General features: G+C 42.5%; 1 protein-coding gene across 13 annotated transcripts in view; it reads left to right on the top strand.

Annotated features, from left to right (window-relative positions):
* dst (dystonin) overlaps positions 1-13,370 on the top strand; it is a 103,543-nt gene that overhangs the window by 77,503 nt on the left and 12,670 nt on the right. For 12 of the 13 annotated variants that reach the window (XM_071480848.1, XM_071480841.1, XM_071480840.1 and 9 more), the window contains 24 exons: positions 1,700-1,861; positions 2,054-2,224; positions 2,507-2,673; positions 3,297-3,456; positions 3,659-3,985; positions 4,158-4,242; positions 4,559-4,800; positions 4,952-5,158; positions 5,292-5,411; positions 5,522-5,629; positions 5,715-5,933; positions 6,022-6,225; positions 6,606-6,837; positions 7,310-7,536; positions 7,623-7,745; positions 7,885-7,986; positions 8,639-8,740; positions 9,107-9,280; positions 9,501-9,656; positions 9,770-9,967; positions 10,544-10,672; positions 11,253-11,423; positions 12,550-12,705; positions 13,072-13,278. In XM_071480848.1, coding sequence (XP_071336949.1) covers positions 1,700-1,861; positions 2,054-2,224; positions 2,507-2,673; positions 3,297-3,456; positions 3,659-3,985; positions 4,158-4,242; positions 4,559-4,800; positions 4,952-5,158; positions 5,292-5,411; positions 5,522-5,629; positions 5,715-5,933; positions 6,022-6,225; positions 6,606-6,837; positions 7,310-7,536; positions 7,623-7,745; positions 7,885-7,986; positions 8,639-8,740; positions 9,107-9,280; positions 9,501-9,656; positions 9,770-9,967; positions 10,544-10,672; positions 11,253-11,423; positions 12,550-12,705; positions 13,072-13,278 — 4,149 coding nt within the window. The remainder of the gene's footprint in view (positions 1-1,699; positions 1,862-2,053; positions 2,225-2,506; positions 2,674-3,296; positions 3,457-3,658; positions 3,986-4,157; positions 4,243-4,558; positions 4,801-4,951; positions 5,159-5,291; positions 5,412-5,521; positions 5,630-5,714; positions 5,934-6,021; positions 6,226-6,605; positions 6,838-7,309; positions 7,537-7,622; positions 7,746-7,884; positions 7,987-8,638; positions 8,741-9,106; positions 9,281-9,500; positions 9,657-9,769; positions 9,968-10,543; positions 10,673-11,252; positions 11,424-12,549; positions 12,706-13,071; positions 13,279-13,370) is intronic. The other variant, XM_071480847.1, reaches the window with a different exon arrangement.

The raw sequence follows: 13,370 nt of genomic DNA, 5'->3' as shown, positions 1-13,370 counted from the left end.
TGAAGAGGACTCAGGTCTGTACAGTCCCACTGTGGAGAGGGAGCGACGTGCCCATCGATCCCACAGAAGAGCAGGCCCCGGTACAAGGAGCCTGTCGTCTTCAGAGGCGATGCATATGTCTGGGGACCTGAAAACGCTGCGATCACTCAGCTCAGGGCAGGAGGAGTTTCCTTTCACACCTGCGAGGGACGGCCGGTCTCTTTATCACAGTAGCAGCTTGGTCCAGGAGCCACGAAAGGCAGAATCTGGTGTGGGTGAGCTCAATGAAAGGGATACCCTAAGCAATGGAGAATACAAATACTCCACTGGGAGGTCCTCTTCAGGGTCGGCCTCCAGGACTCGAAACGACAGCTCTGGATGGCGCTCCAGGACTTTAACAGACTATGATGAGCTGTCCACTGCTGAGCTGTTAGAGGATGTGTCACGTCAGGATGACTGTGAGTTGGTTAGTGTGGTGGTGACAGAGCCTGAGACGTACGGAAACTCTGTAACTCTACCCATAGAGAGCCGCCATCAAACAAAACCATGTACTCTGCAACAAGGAGCGTCCACATACAACATGGAGGAGCTGGAGGAGTTTCTGCAGTCAGTGGAGGCCTGTCTGCCCAAAAGTTTACAGGCATTCCAGCACACCGGAGAGCAGGAGATAGAGGCCTTACTGAATGCCATCGCTGTGTGTCCTGAAATGGACCCCGTGGGTTATTTCTCCTCACAGGTGCCCAAAAATAGCTGCTTCCTTCATTTCCGAGTTTTGCTCATTAGTTGGTCCGGCCGGTTTCACTAGATGATACGCCTCTTTAGATGAGTGTTTCCTGGCTACTGGCTTGGTGTTTTTCTTACATATCTGATTACATGATGGGTGAATTAGGTTTCGCTTACCAGTTCAGCCTGGAAGTCTGTCTGTGTGATTATGCACAGCTGCGCTTTAACTGTTAGCCGTGCTCTGCCCTTTTAGAAGCTGCTGACTGGTTAGAGAGTTGTTTATGTCAGCTGGATTTCAACACTGAACCTGAGGTGATGTCGTGGCAATTGTGTTTCAGGAAGTGGGAGAACTCCCAGGCATTTTTTTTTTCTAGAACTAACAAGTATTTTCATCAGCGATTATTTTTTAAATTAATCAACTTCTTGTTATGTGTACAAAAAAAAAGGAACCTAAGGTGATTTCTTAGGTACAAAACCCAAAGGTTCACGGAGATATAAAACAAAACAAAAAAAGCAGCAAATCCTAACATTTCAGAACGTTTTTTCATTTGTTTTTGATTATTTGATTCTCAAAATAGTTGCAGAATATTTCTGCTAGTTGACTAATTGATAAATCCACTAATGGTTGCAGCTAAAGCCTAGATCTAGATCATCCAGTGTTATTAATTTTTGTTATTTAATTGTTCTGACTGTTAACTGTTCCAATATTTCTTTGTTTGTATAAAGCTCAACAGGACAAAAAGATTTTTCGAGGACAGAGTCACGGTAGAGCAATATTGAAATTAAAATCAGGGGATTGTTCAGAATGAGTCAAATACTTAGTTTGGTCTGGTTCTGAAAAATGCAGTAAAAGCAGTAATGCATCATTGAAATCGTTGGTCTTTGAACAGCTGGAGCAGTAATTGAGTTAGTTTAATGGACCTCCAAATAAGACTGATGACATTGTAATTTGATCACTTATAAATTATTTATTGTGATTTGTTCCATTTGTCTTTAGGCTTTCCAGAAAGAGGACATTGATCCACTGCAGACGCAGCTTCAAGATATCAACTCCCTCAGCCAGGGCCTGATCCAGAGCGCTGCCAAAGGCACCAGCACCAAGAAGCTTGAGGATGACTTGGAGGATGTCAACACAAAGTGGAATACCCTCAATAAAAAGGTTATTTGTTATATACTAGAGGTCTGACTGGTTGATGTTTGCTTTTGACTATTGGTCATTCATGAAAATACAAAGACATATTGTCGTTCATTCTTGCTATTTGTTATAGTGTCATCCTTTGATGAGTTACTGGTTTACGGCTTAGGCTGGCCTTAAAACAGGTAATATCTGTGTTTACCATGTGGTCCGCAGATTGCTGAGCGTTCAGCCCAGCTGCATGAAGCCCTGTTGCATTGTGGGAGGTTCCAGGATGCTCTGGAGTCTCTGCTCAGCTGGTTGACCGATACAGAGGAGCTCGTGGCCAATCAGAAGCCTCCTTCTGCAGAGTTCAAAGTGGTCAAGGCACAGATACAAGAGCAGAAAGTAAGCCAGTATTACATGGTACAAACACATAAACACACACTCAGCTCTGTTTTTATCTTTCCATTTCAACACTAGAAAATCCACAAAACATTATGACTCTGACATCTATCTTATTTAATTGACATCCAGTGTTAAACAAGAGCGTGCAACACAAAGCTTCTACTTTAATGGACACTTAATTTGTGCCTGTTAGATTTACTGTTTTTCACCACCAAGCAATGTTCGCAGTCAAAGTGCGTTAAAGGCGCCGCATAACTCTCCTCCTTTGTTTGTCTTTGACAGCTCTTACAGAGACTGCTGGATGACCGAAAGCCGACAGTGGAGCTGATAAAAAAAGAGGGAGGGAAGGTCGCAGAACTGGCAGAGTCTGTGGATAAGGAGAAGGTTGCAAAAGAGATCGAATGCCTGGGGCAGAGGTGGGACGCTCTGCTCAAGAAGGCTGAAAACAGGTCTGTATGAACACCTGCAATGTTAACACACTTGTTTTCCCAAGATATATTTTTTTTCTTATTTGATATTGTGTTTTTGCCTAGATTTAGCTCTGAAAATTTAAACCTTCTTCTGTCAAATGCCTAAATTCATCTTCACTTTACCCCGATAGAAGTTGAAAGTAATAGTTCAACAACAGGATATGCACTTTATTTTCCCTTTCCTGCCGAGAATTAGACGAGATGATTGCCTCCACTCTCATGTTGGTACAGTAAATACGAAGCTATACAGCTAGCAGTCAGTTACCTTAGCCAAATACAGACACTTCATTTTTTTGTACCAATTAAATAAGCACAATATAAAATGTTAATTAATCACCGTTGGAGGTGGTTGTAGGCAGATTTCTTTTATGTGTGGACAAAGCCAGGCTAGCTGTTTCCATCTTTTTACAGACTATGTGCTAAGCTATTCGCCAGGCTGCTAGCTGTAGCTTCATGTTTATTGTTCAGACATGACATGTTGCTGATACTTGCCAACAGCAGATATTTATTAATGGGTTTGGAAGAAATGAACTTAGTCTGTCTATATAAATGAGAAGACTGTACATTGCTGATCCATTGCTGTTGTTATCAATATGTGTTAGGCACAAGCAGTTAGAGAGCATCTTAGTGGTCACTCAGCAGTTCCATGAGACTCTGGAGCCCCTGAGCGAGTGGCTGTCCACCACAGAGAAACACCTGGCCAACTCTGAGCCAATCGGCACAGAGACGTCTAAGCTGGAAGATCAGATCTCTCAGCATAAGGTAATTTCGCTTTGTTACCATATGAAGGTTCTGCTCATCTGAATTCAGTTTTGTTAATTTTGCTTGTAACTTTAAGTTTGCGCTCGTCATTTTGTCCCATTCCGTTCTTCATTAAATTTCTGTTTCATATTTTTTTGTTTTGTGTGTGTGTTTTCTGTTTGTGTCATATTTCCTTGGTTTGTTTCCCATCCTGTGCGGTCAGGCCTTAGAGGAGGAGATTATGAATCACAGTAAAGACCTGTTTCAGGCCGTCAGTCTGGGTCAGATGCTCAAAACTGTGAGCTCAGTGGACGATAAGGAGTTTGTTCAGTCTAAACTGGACGCCACCCAGGCCAGTTACATAGAGCTCCAGGAGCGATGCAGGAGGAAAGCCGAGATGCTGCAGCAAGCTCTGGCAAACGCCCAGCTGTTTGGAGAGGATGAAGTGGCCCTCATGAACTGGCTCAACGAAGTGCACACCAGGCTGGGTGAAGTGTCCGTGGAGGACTACAAAATAGATGTTCTTGAAAAGCAGCTGGCAGAACAACGGGTACACAATCCTCCTCAGGCCAAGCATTTTGTTGTCCTTTCATTTAAGTTTCATCGATCATTTTTCAGTTGAATTCAGTTGAAAGCAATTTGTGTGTCCACCATTATTTACATTTACAAAGTTTGTGCCACTCTCAAAACCTTTCTGAGGTTGTTTTTTTTTTCATTTTCAGGAACTACAAAGTGATATTGACTTGAGGAAGAAGAATGTTGACCAAGCCATCTCTAATGGGATGGAGCTACTGAAGCAAACAACAGGCATGTCTTTCTAATCACAGCTCACACAGCTGGATCTCAGAAAACAGTTCTGTCTCTGTAATAACCACCATGAGATAATTCAGGGAGCAGCTCAACAGTAGGCAAAGTCTTCAACAAAATTTCTTAAAATTAAATTTTCAGAAAGCACTAGCGCCACCCCCAACTGCCACCTTATTTAAAGAAGTGGTTTGCCATTTTGGGAAAAACAATTCTTTTCTTTCTGGCCAAGAGTTGGATGATATGATCACTTCATAGAATAGAAGGCAGAAATACAAGACTCCTATTAATATATAACAAATTTACTTTCGATTCACAGGTGATGAGGTGGTTGTTATCCAAGGCAAACTGGATGGTATAAAAAACAAATATGCTGAGATCAACTCTATGAGTGACAACGTTTTGAAGACACTGGAGCGTGTTTTGAGTCTCTCTTGCAAGCTACAACATACTCATGAGGATCTGAGCTCCTGGCTAGAGAAAACAGAGGCTGAGATCAATGCGTTTGCTGGTGAGGAGCCAGTGGGCGAGCAGCTCATTCATGCACAAAGCAGGCAGAAGGTCAGTCTTTCTATAAAGGTTTTTTTGTATTTGTTCTTTAAGAAATAAATACCAAATGTAATCTCTAACATGAAACACCTCTGACACACGTTAGTTTAAAAAAAACATCACTGTAATTATTAGTCTTAAACTGGTGTTTTCTGTTTTCAAGGCCTTGCTGAAGGAGACCAAGGACCAAAAACCTGTGATGGACAAGCTGAATGAGTTGAGTGGTTCTCTCCTGGATCTGATCCCCTGGCACACTCGTGAGAGTCTGGACAAACTGGTGACTGAGGATAATGAGCGGTACAGAGCCGTCTGTGACACCATCACCCAGCAGGTCGACCAGATCAACGCTGACATACTGAAGTCGCAGCAGGTAAAGCAGGAACTCATTTGGCTTTCTTTGTTCCTCTCCTACTTTAAGTATAAAAGGGTTTTTTTTACTGTATTTCCTAAATCCTCAATGGAAAACATCAAAGACCGAGTTTTTTTTTTTTGTCTGTTTCCAGTTTGAACAGGCTGTAGATACTGAACTCTCATGGCTGACTGATGCTGAGAGGAAGTTGCTGTCAATGGGCGAGATCAGGCTGGAGCAAGACCAAAACACAGCTCAGCTCCAAGCACAGAAGGTTAGTCCGTCATACTGTGTGTGTATAGACACAGGCCTTTGTTTCAAGTACAGTAAACACAGCGGTTTGTTTTGTTACGTCAAACTAAACCCACTCTACCGGTTTTCCAGATTTTCTCCATGGACATCATGAGGCACAAAGATGCTGTGGATGAGATTGTGCAAACAGGAAAGGCCATCATGAACAGCAAGAACCCAGAGGAGAAAGAAATCTTGAAGGTGAAAAGAGTTTATTTGGAGTTTGAAGCAGTTATTCATTAGGAATGTGCACATAAAGTAAAAGATCTTCTTGGTTCTCAATCAGGCCAAGACCCAGACTCTGTTGGTGAAGTACGGTATCGTGAGTCAGCTGAACTCGGAGCGCTGTCTGCAGCTGGAGCGAGCCCACTCTCTGGCCAGTCAGTTCTGGGAGACCTACGAGGAGATGTGGCCATGGCTTCAGGAAACTTTGACCACCTTCAGTCAGCTGCCCCCACCCGCCATCGAGTACGACACCCTGAGGCAGCAGCAAGAGGAACTCAGGGTAAGAAGCCAACAGGAGCAGATGTTCAGTACAACACATTTATTCTAATGATGGTGAAACTAAACTGAATATGTCACATCCTCTCCAGCAAATGAGAGAGCTGATTGCCGAGCACAAGCCTCACATTGACAAGATGAATAAGACCGGGCCTCAGTTACTTGAACTCAGCCCGGTGGAGGGAGTGCCCATCAGAGAGAAGTACACAACTTCTGACCAACTTTACACCAAACTGAAGGCTGATGTCAAGCAGAGAGCGGCCACTCTGGATGAGGCCATCTCCAAATCCACCCAGGTGAGGAGCAGTTGTCTGTTAGGGGTTTCAAAGGAAATTTTTTATTTTACTTGTCTAGTTTTACTGTATGATGTTGAAGTCTACATGTTGAAGAAATTCCATATTTAAATGTCAATAATTGGCAATTCACATACATATACTGTATATTGATATAATTAAAACTTTTAGCTGTTTTTGACAATAGATTATATATATTTATATATTTATATATATTTCAATTCTTCATGACTGTTTTTTTTTCTTGATTTAGAAAAATCCTCATTTTTTAGAAGCTGAGAAACTTTTTGACACTTTTCCTTGAATGAAACTAATTGAAACAATTAGTGAGATTGTCAGCTGATTGACTAACTGATGTGTTTCCTCCCCTCGCTCTCCACCAGTTCCATGATAAAATTGACCCCATGCTGGAATCCCTGGAACGGATCGCTGAGCGCCTGCGTCAGCCTCCGTCCATCTCAGTGGAGGTGGACAAGATCAAAGAGCAGATCACTGAAAATAAGGCCGTCTCTGTGGATCTGGAAAAACTGCAGCCTTCTTATGAAACACTGCGACAGCGAGGCGAGGAGATGATCGCACGGTCTGAAGGGGCAAACAAGGACATATCTGCTAAAGGTGTGGTATATATCATATTGTCTTATTTGTTTAATATTAGTTTGTTCAACTTCTTTTTAGCAGTCCATTTTTTATAAAATAAAGCAATCATTTTTTGCTGTAATACAAAAGCTAAAAGGTTAAAAGCTTTTTTGGCAGTTGTAGGGGTTATAGTATAACAGGGCATAAGGATAATTAAAACAAATAAGAAAAAAATCATAGTAAAAGGTCAACAGTACCAAAATATCAGTGGTATATAAACACAATTACCAGACAAAGCTTCAGGATCTTGGCTCAAGATCTTAAATTTAGTTTAGATTTTTTCATTCACTGGATTGCGTAAGCTTTCCTCCAGGTGTAGCTTTTATGGGAATGCCGTTCTTTTTTCAGGCACATGAAATAATCCGGTTAAACCCGTCAATGTGAATGTGTGAGATGTGTGTTTAATTTATTTTGTATTCACCGTAATTGTCACTTGTGTTTTTCCCACAAGCTGTACAAGACAAACTGGACCAGATGGTGTTCCTGTGGAATGACATCCAGGCCTTGCAGGAGGAGCGGGAGGCAAAGCTGCTGGATGTGATGGACCTGGCAGACAAGTTCTGGTGCGACCACTGTGCTCTCATTGTCACCATCAAAGACAGCCAGGACCTGCTGAGGGAGCTGGAGGAGCCGGGAGTCGACCCGTCAGTCGTCAAACAGCAGCAGGAGTTTGTGGAGGTACACAGAGCCCCAGTATAAAAATGACGATTAAGAGCGAGGGAGCATTTCTTTGTTTTAAAAACTGCATTTTATTATTTCCACAGGGATTTAAAGAGGAGATTGACGGGCTGCAGGAAGAGCTTGATGTGGTTCAAAACCAGGGGGCGGAGCTTATGACTGCCTGCGGGGAGCCTGATAAACCTGTGATAAAGAAAAGTCTCGATGAGGTAATAGATTACATTCAAAACCATCTTTGCAAAGGCCGTTTTTTTTTTTCTTCTTCACTTGCTGATCCGTTGTCCCTGCAGATATTGTATATTTCTTTGCCTGCGTGTGGCTGGTGGTGACTCTGTGTCATTTGTCCAGGTGAATTCAGCGTGGGAGAATCTTAATAAGACTTGGAAGGAGAGAGTAGAGAGACTGGACGAAGCCATGCAGGCTGCTGTGCAGTTTCAAGACGGCCTGCAGGTACTTTGATGCTGCTTCAAGGATTTTCAAGGGCAACACAATAAAAGACTTTATGGGTTTTTGGTAACTTTTTGAAGCTCTTCCAAAACTTAACCCAGATTTTTTTTTTGTTTGTTTTTTTTAAAAATAACTTTTTTTTTTTAACTTGTTTTTATTATATAACCACTTGGAGAATATACAGGTACTTGTTCATAGAGACATACTTCAATGTTTGAAAAGTGTTTGAAAGTGAGTCAGTATTTAAGGTCTTCAGATGAAACCACAGATTACAGTGTTTTTTCTATTGCACTTCATTGAAGTGATGCAACATTTTATGAGAGACCTATTCATTTTGAAACAATAAACACCAACTACAGTGCTTTTCTGTATCTGGCTCACATTTTAACTCATAAAGTTATTCTAAGAGCTTTTCATGGTCAGAAAGGAATCCTCCACACAGCTGCTGTAAAAGATCACATTCACACTTTTTAAAGATGATAACATTTATTTCCAGGGCTTATTTTTTATTCTCATTTCTATTTTGTTTGTTTGCCTCATTTGTCAACCATATAGATTTACTGCATTGATGCATGACGCTGAGTGTGTAACATGACCCCCTGTGCACTAAGCTTTGTTTTCTCTCAGTAACAATGGTTTCTCACCTCCTACACAGGGAATGTTTGACTGGGTGGATATTCTGGAGGGCAAACTGGATTCAATGTCACCTGTAGGCACCGACCTGGAAACTGTCAAGCAGCAGATTGGAGAACTCAAGGTACAGTCTTGTATTTCTGTATAAAGATACGATACCTGACTGTTTTTTTTTTTTACATGCTGAGAATATGATGATCCACTTCTGCCCTGTCAATTTCATTTCCATCTTTAACATTACTGCAGTATTCACTGTTACAGGAGCTGTGTCATATCCCAGCTGTGTTTATGTTGAGTGCTTGATTCATAACATGCCATAGTTTGTACAGGTACAAAGGCTCTGTAAAAGTAACATCATAAAGTAGCCACATTTGCTTTGATGTACAATTCTGCAAATCTTGAGCTGAAAGGGCAAAGCTGGTTTTGTCTGGGTGACTTTGTGCTCCTGTTGACTTATTGGGTGTAACTGTGTATGTGCTGGTTTTGTCAGGAGTTCAAAGGGGAGGCGTACCAGCTGCAGATTGAGATGGAGCGCCTGAACCACCAGGCGGGCCTCCTGCTGAAGAAGGTGACGGAGGAGGCCGATCGCTGCGCCATTCAGGAGCCAATGTCTGAGCTGAAGATGCTCTGGGACACCCTGGATGAGAAGATCATCAGCCGACAGGTTAGACGAGGGGAAAGAAGTCATTTCAACCAGAGATAGTCTCCTTTTACACTGATTGTTCATTTTAGTTAGATGCTATTTAAACAGTGTGAAATTAATTTCTTTGAATGCTACTCGAAAGCGAGGCTCAACAGTGGCTCAAGTGGAAGGCTGTGTTGTATGCATGTCAAGCGCTTTCACACGCTGCAATATCTAATGGTTTAATCTGTCAATAATCCAGCACAAACTGGAGGGAGGCCTTCTGGCTCTGGGCCAGTTCCAGCATGCACTGGATGAGCTGCTGGCCTGGATGAGCCACACCGAGGAGCTGCTCAATGAGCAAAGGAAGGCCGGAGGAGACCCTAAAGCCATCGAGATAGAGCTCGCCAAGCACCATGTACGACAAACCTCCTCTCATCTACTCACATCCACACAGATTTGGTTTGGTCCTTGGTGCCTCATATCCTTCCACCCAACATCCTGCTATTTCTGGCTACTTTATCTCCACAGGTTCTCCAGATTGACGTGCTGGCTCATAAAGCGACCGTTGAGACTGTGAACAAAGCCGGTAGTGATCTGGTGGAGTCCAGCGCTGGTGAGGAAGCCTCTGCTCTGCAGACCAAACTGGAGAACCTGAACCAGCGGTGGAAAGACATCCTGGAGAAGACGGAGCAGAGGAAGCAACAACTGGAGAGTGCTCTGCTTCAGGTATAAAAAGTTAATAAATCCAGAGCTCATTTATCATTATTTATTGTTTAATAAGCTGTGAGTGAATCCTTTCTCCCAGGGGAACAGGTATGTTAAGTTTTTTCTGGAGGAGTGACCCTCTCTCTTCCCCTCCTCATTCCTTTTGCATCCTGTGGAGTTTTTATTCATAACTTTGACATTTAGGGGGCTGCTTTGAGGGGGGATATGAGAAACAGAAATATTCACTGGATTTAGATTTTTATTCAAGAAATGTTTGAAAAGTTACCTCCAACTTATAATCTATGCTTGGTTGAAAGGGTTTTCATAGACAAGAGTTTATATTAAAAAAAAGTGCTAGAAATTTAATTAAATGTTTCATTTTAATTCAATTGTAACATTTTTTTTCATTTTGAATCAAAGCTTTAATTCATTACATTTTTGTTTATTTTACTGCTGAATACTGCAGATAGCTGACTCTGGGAGCTAAATGAATCCAAGGAATTAATAACTCAGACATCCTCCTCTTCGAGCCATAGGTTTCTAACAATGCGTGTGTGTGACACCTTTTGTCCTGACTCAGGTTGTATTGTGTTGTAGGCCCAAGGTTTCCATGGTGAGATAGAAGATATGCAGCAATGGCTGAAAGACACAGAACGTCAGCTGTTGGCATCAAAGGCTGTGGGAGGCTTACCAGACACGGCCCGGGAGCAGCTTAACGCCCATCTGGTATGTGTTTAACAATATGAAAGACCGCGTACAGATGGCGGGGCCTGTAAGGAGACGACTGTGTCTTTTCTGTGTTTTATCTGAAGTGTGAAAATTAAATGACACTGCAAAATACACTACTTGCATCCCCCCCTTGCAGGAGATGACAAAAAGCTTTTAAAGTGTTTCGAATTGATTCAGGCTTGTCTGACTATAATGAATTTAGGAATGTTTTCCCTCTTTGTTTTCCTTCTCTCTAATGGAGAAACTCAAGACACTTTCACGACAAGGGAGCACCAGCACTGGCATTTTAATAAACCAAAGACAGAGGGATTACTTGAAAGCAATACCTTTTATCAAATTAGTAACATTATACTGTTTAAATGTTTGTGGGAAAATGGCTCTGAGAGTCTGTGTGCCTGACTGTGTTCAGCCTTTCACCATTTTTGGGCTGGATCTGGACAAACCGCAGACAAATTCATTACATACGCTTTGAACACTGTAGAATCCAAAAGTAAAAGCAGAGCTGTCTTTGGCTGTAACTCGGTCTGTGTGACGAAATCGTCGCCCTCTTCATGTCATTGTGTGTCTTTTCTTGCAGGAGTTGTGTTCTGCCTTGGAGGTGAAGGAGGAGCTGTATCAGGAGCTGTTGAACAAGGGTCAGCAGCTGCTCCTGCTGACGCCCGAGGGTCCCGACAGCAACACAGAGCAGGACCTCGCCAACCTGAAGGAGAAATGGGAAGCGGTGCAGGGGAAGGTCGCTGAAAGAAAGGTATGGAGTCACTGGGTGGCTTTCAGTGCTCTCAGCTTAATGATTCACAACTTGAGATGTAGGTCCCAGTGAGAGATCACTGACATGCTCTTGAGCCATGACTCTGTAGTTGAAAGCCTCTAATCCCAGTGCCGATAATGAATGGTGTAAGGACAGAGTGTTGGCAAGGACACACACAGGATGTGGTCACAGTGTAGATCACAGCGGGCAAGCTGCTGTCTGAGTCAGCGTGGAACAACAGTGGTCTTGTCTCACATGTTGCCATAGTGAAGAGCTGACAAGTGCGTTAAATAAATAGTAGAGCTAAAATAACCTCTGAGGCAAAACAAAGACACATCAGTCACCATGTTTCACTTATCTTATTTATATGTTACACAATTAGAACAACAGTTTCTCACTTTTGTTGCTACAATAAACAAACATCAACACTTCATGACAATAAGATAAATCATCTCTCCCTTCCCACTCTCACTCCAGATATGGAGCTCCACGTTCTGGCTGCCTGAGCGTTTGCTTTAACATTTTGCTTTTGCTTCCTATTTACTTTGGTCCTGTTCCCAGGAATGTAAAGTCTGGTAAATCTTAGAGCTGCACAGAGTTGCAGCTGCTGTCCAAACTCTCAGCAGCAGTGTGACAGTCCTCGACCACGCGCTCACTCGCACAAAGAGTATTCGAATGATAAAAATATGCAGGGACTTTAACCGCAATTCCATATTTAGCAAGACTCTCGACAAGAACACATTAATGCTCATAGCTCTCATCATGTTTGTAATGTCATTAACACGGCAGTTACTGTCATGTGATGAGCCTGTGCCAGTGGCCTCGGCTGCAGCAAGCGGATGTTTTTTCCGCAATGGAGATGCTGTGGATGTTTCTCTCATTCAATTAAAAGCTCATCACTCCATTACTGCTTCACCAGCAGCCTCTCCAGAGATGTTGACTTCCTCTGTTTCAGTAGAGGCCAGGTTTGGCACAACTGAAGCGTAATTGTTGTAGCAACCAGAGGGTTTGTTTTCAGCAATGTATAGTGTGATAGAAATTATAATAGTGCTCTGTTGAGAGAGAGAGAGAGAAGGTAACAGGATTATTTCCATCACTATCTCCTGATGATTTGTTGTGTCTACAGGTGAAACTAGAAGAAGCCTTGACACTGGCCACGGACTTCCACAACTCTCTGCAGGACTTCATCAACTGGCTGACCCAAGCAGAGCAGACGCTCAACATGGTTTCCCCCGCTTCCCTCATTCTGGAGACCATCATGTTTCAGATTGATGAGCATAAGGTAATGTTTGCACAGAGAGGAGGATTACATAGTATGTGCAGTGAAATGAAATGCTGATGACAAGACATTTCTTTTTAATGTTTGTGCGTGACTGGTTTATCTATGCCAAGCTGCAGTGTTTTCATCCAACTTTGCTTTTATTCAGCTGCTATGACGGTGTGTCATTTCTTTAGTCAGTGAAAAATTATGAATTATATCAGTATGACATATAAAATAACAGTTCGCCAATGACTTAATGACATCTGCTTTTTGTTTTGTTTTTTCTTGTCAGAACAAAGCTCATTAACGGATTAATCATATGAATTACATGACCTCCGCTTTACATCTAAACCTCTCTCTTCTCTGCTGCTGTGTATATTTGTCCAGATGTTTGTGACGGAGGTGAACTCCCACAGAGAGCACATCATTGAACTGGACAAGACGGGAACGCATTTGAAGTACTTCAGCCAGAAACAAGATGTGGTCCTGATCAAGAACCTGCTGCTCAGCGTGCAAGGCCGCTGGGAGAAGGTGGTGCAGAGGTCTGTTGAGCGTGGTCGGCTGCTGGATGACACCAGGAAGCGGGCCAAACAGGTACTGCTCTGTGCTTATTTATACTGGGTTTGAAATAGTCAATGTTTCACTGCTGTTTGGACTTTTTTATTATCACTGGAAAACTCTGGAAA

This window comes from Trachinotus anak, unplaced genomic scaffold (assembly GCF_046630095.1).
Source record: "Trachinotus anak isolate AG129_WGS33_773 ecotype Australia unplaced genomic scaffold, CSIRO_AGI_Tana_v1 ptg000007l, whole genome shotgun sequence".
Taxonomy (NCBI): domain Eukaryota; kingdom Metazoa; phylum Chordata; class Actinopteri; order Carangiformes; family Carangidae; genus Trachinotus; species Trachinotus anak.
This window is presented reverse-complemented; position numbering and strand designations above follow the sequence as displayed.